This window comes from Poecilia formosa, unplaced genomic scaffold (assembly GCF_000485575.1).
Source record: "Poecilia formosa unplaced genomic scaffold, Poecilia_formosa-5.1.2 Scaffold422, whole genome shotgun sequence".
Lineage (NCBI taxonomy): Eukaryota > Metazoa > Chordata > Actinopteri > Cyprinodontiformes > Poeciliidae > Poecilia > Poecilia formosa.
In genome coordinates, this window is record NW_006800361.1 from 414746 (window position 1) to 419926 (window position 5181).

Sequence of the window (5181 nt, forward strand, 5' to 3'; positions counted from 1 at the left end):
AGACACAGACACAGACACACACACACACACACACACACACACACACAGACACACACACACACAGACTCGGTGAGTTAACGCTGCTGCTCTCCTCAGACATCAGCGTTGAACATCCTGATGAGAAATCCATCATCACCTACGTCGTCACTTATTACCACTACTTCTCCAAGATGAAGGCGCTGAAGGTGGAGGGCAAGAGGATCGGCAAGGTGAGCTGGTTCTGACCCGTCTCTGGTTCTGACCCAGCAGCCCCAGTCAGGCTTGGCGTCCTGTCATTGGTCAGAACCCAGCTCTGCAGCTGATTGGTCGAAGTCTTAAAGCTGCTGCAGAAGAACAAAAGCTGAGGATGAACGTTAAATGTGTCCAAATCTGGCAGCTTCACCTCGATTTAAAGAGACACAAACTGCCAGCAGTTTATATTTATTTCTAATTACTGTGAGCTTGAAGCAAACATAAAGAACCTTGATGACAAAAGATGATTTGAATTCATCTGGATCTTTCTGAAAATGTAACTTTTTTTTTTTTTTTTGCATAAATCTCCAAACTCAAGTAAAGTCAAATTTCTGCCATTTTTGTATTGTTATTGAGGGCCACACAGAATCACTTTGAGGGCCACAAACGGCCCCCAGGCCACACTTTGGACACCCCTGCTTTAGCTGCTGCCTGGAAATGTTTTATTAAAGTTCAGTAAAGTTATTCTTAGGAAAACAAGTAAAACAGAATCGCTGGTTTTTGCTCTCTGTGTATTGTCTCTCGCTGACGGAGCGTTTAACCCTTCGCCTCGCAGGTTCTGGACAACGCCATCGAGACAGAGAAGATGATCGAGAAGTACGAGTCTCTGGCGTCGGACCTGCTGGAGTGGATCGAGCAGACCATCATCATCCTCAACAACAGGAAGTTCGCCAACTCGCTGGTGGGCGTCCAGCAGCAGCTGCAGGCCTTCAACACGTACCGCACCGTGGAGAAACCGCCCAAGTNGAGCAGACCATCATCATCCTCAACAACAGGAAGTTCGCCAACTCGCTGGTGGGCGTCCAGCAGCAGCTGCAGGCCTTCAACACGTACCGCACCGTGGAGAAACCGCCCAAGTCAGTGGAACATGCATGTAATATATCAGAAAACAAGACGCAGCTGTGGATTTTTAATTAAGTGTAAAATCTGTGTTCAGGTTCACAGAGAAGGGGAACCTGGAGGTTCTGCTCTTCACCATCCAGAGTAAGATGAGAGCCAACAACCAGAAGGTTTTCACGCCGCGCGAAGGAAAGCTCATCTCCGACATCAACAAGGTACCTGCAGCGTGACATCAGGGGGCAGAGGTCAGAGTCCCCGCTCCGGCCCGGGGTCGCCGACTCCACTCTGACCTGGGTGCGTTTGTTTCAGGCCTGGGAGCGCCTGGAGAAGGCGGAGCATGAGCGGGAGCTGGCCCTGAGGACGGAGCTGATCCGCCAGGAGAAGCTGGAGCAGCTGGCCAGACGCTTCGACCGCAAGGCCGCCATGAGGGAGACGTGGCTGAGCGAGAACCAGAGGCTGGTCTCACAGGTACCACTCACCTGGACTCACCTGGACTCACCTGGACTCACCTGGACATGTCGACTCAGTTATTAATTACAGTCCAGAATGATAGGAGAATGTTTTACTTGTTTATTCAGATTTCTTTCCTTCATTTTTCTGTTTTTCCTCTCCTCCCTCTGTTCTTTCTCTCCTTTCCTCCTTCCTCTCGTCTTCCTCTCTTCCTCTCGTCTTCCTCTCGTCTTCCTCTCATCTTCCTCTCTTCCTCTCATCTTCCTCTTCCTCTCGTCTTCCTCTCATCTTCCTCTCTTCCTCTCGTCTTCCTCTCGTCTTCCTCTGGTCTTCCTCTCGTCTTCTCTCATCTTCCTCTCTTCCTCTCGTCTTCCTCTCGTCTTCCTCTTCAGGATAACTTTGGATTCGACCTGCAGGCCGTGGAGGCGGCCACTAAGAAGCATGAAGCCATAGAGACGGACATCGCGGCGTACGAGGAGCGCGTTCAGGCGGTGGTTGCCGTGGCGAGGGAGCTGGAGGCGGAGAGTTACCATGACATCAAGCGCATCACGGCCAGGAAGGACAACGTGATCCGGCTGTGGGAATACCTGCTGGAGCTGCTGAAGGCCCGGCGCCACCGGCTGGAGCTCAACCTGGGCCTGCAGAGGGTTTTCCAGGAGATGCTCTACATCATGGACTGGATGGACGAGATGAAGGTAACGTCGTCATCCTCGCTGCGGAGGCTCCGGTCTCACTTTCAGCTCCGAGTCGCCATGAAGCCGAGATCTGCAGCTGAGCTTCAGAGAGAGTTAGAACTGCAGCCAGCAAAGGGAAAATGTACCTGCTGCTGTCGTTTGGACTGAAACTCCAGCAGAAAGATGATTTTACTGATGTCACAAAGTTTATTAGAAATAACTCATATTTGTCTTTAATTATTTGGAGGATGAATATCTGAGCGGTAAATGTGTTTCTGCGTTTTTCTGGCTTTATTGTATTTAAATAAGAATAAAAACTCGTCACTTCTCTTCCTCACTTTTACCTTCATGTATCTTTATTAGTAATTAATATAATTTCCTCTTTTACTGTTTTTGACTAAAATGTTCAGTTTGTTTCTCCTTTAAAGATAAATATTCATTTATTTGCTTAAATTTATAATTGAATACAAAATATTGTTGTTTTTTTTTATGAAAACCCTAAAATGAAATTCTGTTTTTACATTAATTAAAAACTATCACTGCTCCGTTTTATCGTAGAATAAATTATGATTAACTGCCACACATCAAACCTCCACAGACTAAAAATAAACATTTTCTGTTGTTTTTACAGCTGAAAGAGTTAAAAATGTCCAGACGGACATAAAGAGGCTCAGCAGCTAAAGGTTAAATCACATGATGTGATTGGCTGATAATTAACTTTATTTAAATCACAGTGAACGACAAACAGACCAGTCAGTTTCCTCTTCCTGCCTGAAAACAGGATACATTTTAATTCCCACCTGGTTTCCATGTAAAGTTCATCTTTTCTTTCACTAAAGTGATGCTACTAAACCAAAACCCGTTGCCAAGGCAACGTTCAGTCTCGTTCAGCAAACCCACGCATCACTAAAACATTTCCAGATCTTTGTTCAAACTAGCAGAATCACAAAGATCCCGTTTATATATGTTTATTTTTTTTCTGTTTTTCAGTAATTATCAGAAAATATAATTTAATTATTGATCTAATTCATATTTATATCTCTGTAAATCCCAGCAAAGGTGATTAATGGCTTCTCTTTTAGTCCAAGTAATAAAATAGAAACCGTTTTACCTGCAGACATTCTGGACTCATAATCCTCCAGACCAGGTGTGTCAAACTCGAGGTCCGTGGGCCAAATCTGGTCCACTGTAAACATCTCTGTGGTCCTCAGAAATAAAACAGTTTGATTCTTAAAAATCATTTTATAATCAGAACAGAGCAGTTTTTATCTGAATATTCACAAACTTTATTAGTGAGAAAAGATTTTTCATGTTTCATTTTAGTGCAGGTTTTTATTTTAATAGCTTTTTAATGGGTTGTTTTATTAATTCTGATAAAACCAAAATTTATTATCTTAATACGGTTCAGAATGAAAATCAGTTTAAATGAATCCAGGATTCATTTAAAGTTTAGAAAATTAAACTAAAATTTTAAGTTTTGTAAATAACTTAATAAAAGTTCTGCGGGATATTTTTATTATCTGTTTAAATCATAAAATCATTAGTTGGTTATTGTTAACATGCTCAGTGGAGATGCTGCTGCTGCTCAGCAGGTGGCGCTGCAGGTCCAGGAGGGAATCAGACTCTGGTCCAAACTGAAGGCAGAGAAACGGCAGCAGCTTCACGAAGCTGGAGATGAAAACAAACATTTTCCAGAAAGTTTTCATTTTTTAAATGGTTTTAGACGATTCGGCGGAAAAATGTTTTTGTTTTTGTTTCTGATCACTCTGAATAACCTCCCGTCTGGTTGACCGTCCTGTGTTGACCTCTGACCCCGGCAGATGCTGCTGCTGTCCCAGGACTACGGGAAGCACCTGCTGGGTGTGGAGGATCTGCTGCAGAAACACGCTCTGGTGGAGGCCGACATCTCCATCCAGGCCGACCGCGTCCGCAACGTCAACAGAAACGCCCAGAAGTTTGCCAGCGACACCGACGGTACGCCGGCGCCGCCCGCCGTCCGTCTGCGCCGCTCCTCTTCCTCACCACTCCTCTTCCTCACCGCTCCTCTTCCTCCCCCCAGGCTACAAGCCCTGCGACCCGCAGGTCATCCGGGACCGCGTGGCGCACATGGAGTTCTGCTACCAGGAGCTGAACCAGCTGGCGGCGGAGCGGCGCGCCCGCCTGGAGGAATCCCGCCGCCTCTGGAAGTTCTTCTGGGAGATGGCTGAGGAGGTCCGCTGACCTTCGACCCCTCTGCCGGCCGTGCAGCGGTGGCGGTTTCCACGGTAACTTGGCGTTCTGGTTTGCAGGAGGGCTGGATCCGGGAGAAGGAGCAGATTCTGTCATCGGAGGATCATGGGAAGGATCTGACAGGAACGGTGCGGCTGCTGAGTCAGCACAAAGCCTTCGAGGACGAGATGAGCGGCCGCGCCGCCCACCTGCAGCAGACCGTCAGGCAGGGCCAGCAGCTGGTGGACGACAACCACTTTGGAGCCGAGAAGATCAAGGAGCGCATCCAGGACATCCAGGTGGGCCGACACGGGGTCAAAGGTCAGGAGGCTTTTATTCTGAAAGAACCAGCCTAATGGGGCACTTCCTGTCTCTGCAGGATCAGTGGGCGGCTCTGGAGCGCCTGTCTGCCGTACGGAAAACCCACCTGCAGGAGGCCTGCAACCTGCACCAGTTCCAGGTGAGAACCTCCCACAGATCCCAGTCAGAGGTCAGAGAGCTACTTCCTGCTGCCCAGTCACCACTTCCTGTTAGTCCTGGACGATATGGCTGAAAAACGCTCATATCAGTTGATATCAATTATTGATCAGTTTTTATTTTAAATATCTGAAACTGGTGAGGCGACATTTCCTGTTTCATCCAGTTTCACTTCAGACTGGTTTTTATTTTTAATTATTATTAGGTTATTAAAAAGGGTGTTGCTAGGTAACCATAAAATACTCTGCAGGGTGTTGCTAGGTAACCATAAAATACTCTGCAGGGTGTTGCTAGGTAACCA

The 5181-nt window shown here is 46.9% G+C and overlaps 1 protein-coding gene across 4 annotated transcripts in view; it reads left to right on the forward strand.

The window, feature by feature from the left end:
- LOC103155361 (spectrin beta chain, non-erythrocytic 1) overlaps positions 1-5181 on the forward strand; it is a 71835-nt gene that overhangs the window by 51192 nt on the left and 15462 nt on the right. For 2 of the 4 annotated variants that reach the window (XM_016663489.1, XM_016663487.1), the window contains 9 exons: positions 97-209; positions 788-975; positions 1169-1286; positions 1381-1539; positions 1914-2216; positions 4016-4169; positions 4255-4406; positions 4484-4702; positions 4783-4863. In XM_016663489.1, the coding sequence (XP_016518975.1) occupies positions 97-209; positions 788-975; positions 1169-1286; positions 1381-1539; positions 1914-2216; positions 4016-4169; positions 4255-4406; positions 4484-4702; positions 4783-4863 (1487 nt within the window). The other 2 variants (XM_016663488.1, XM_016663486.1) reach the window with 2 other exon arrangements.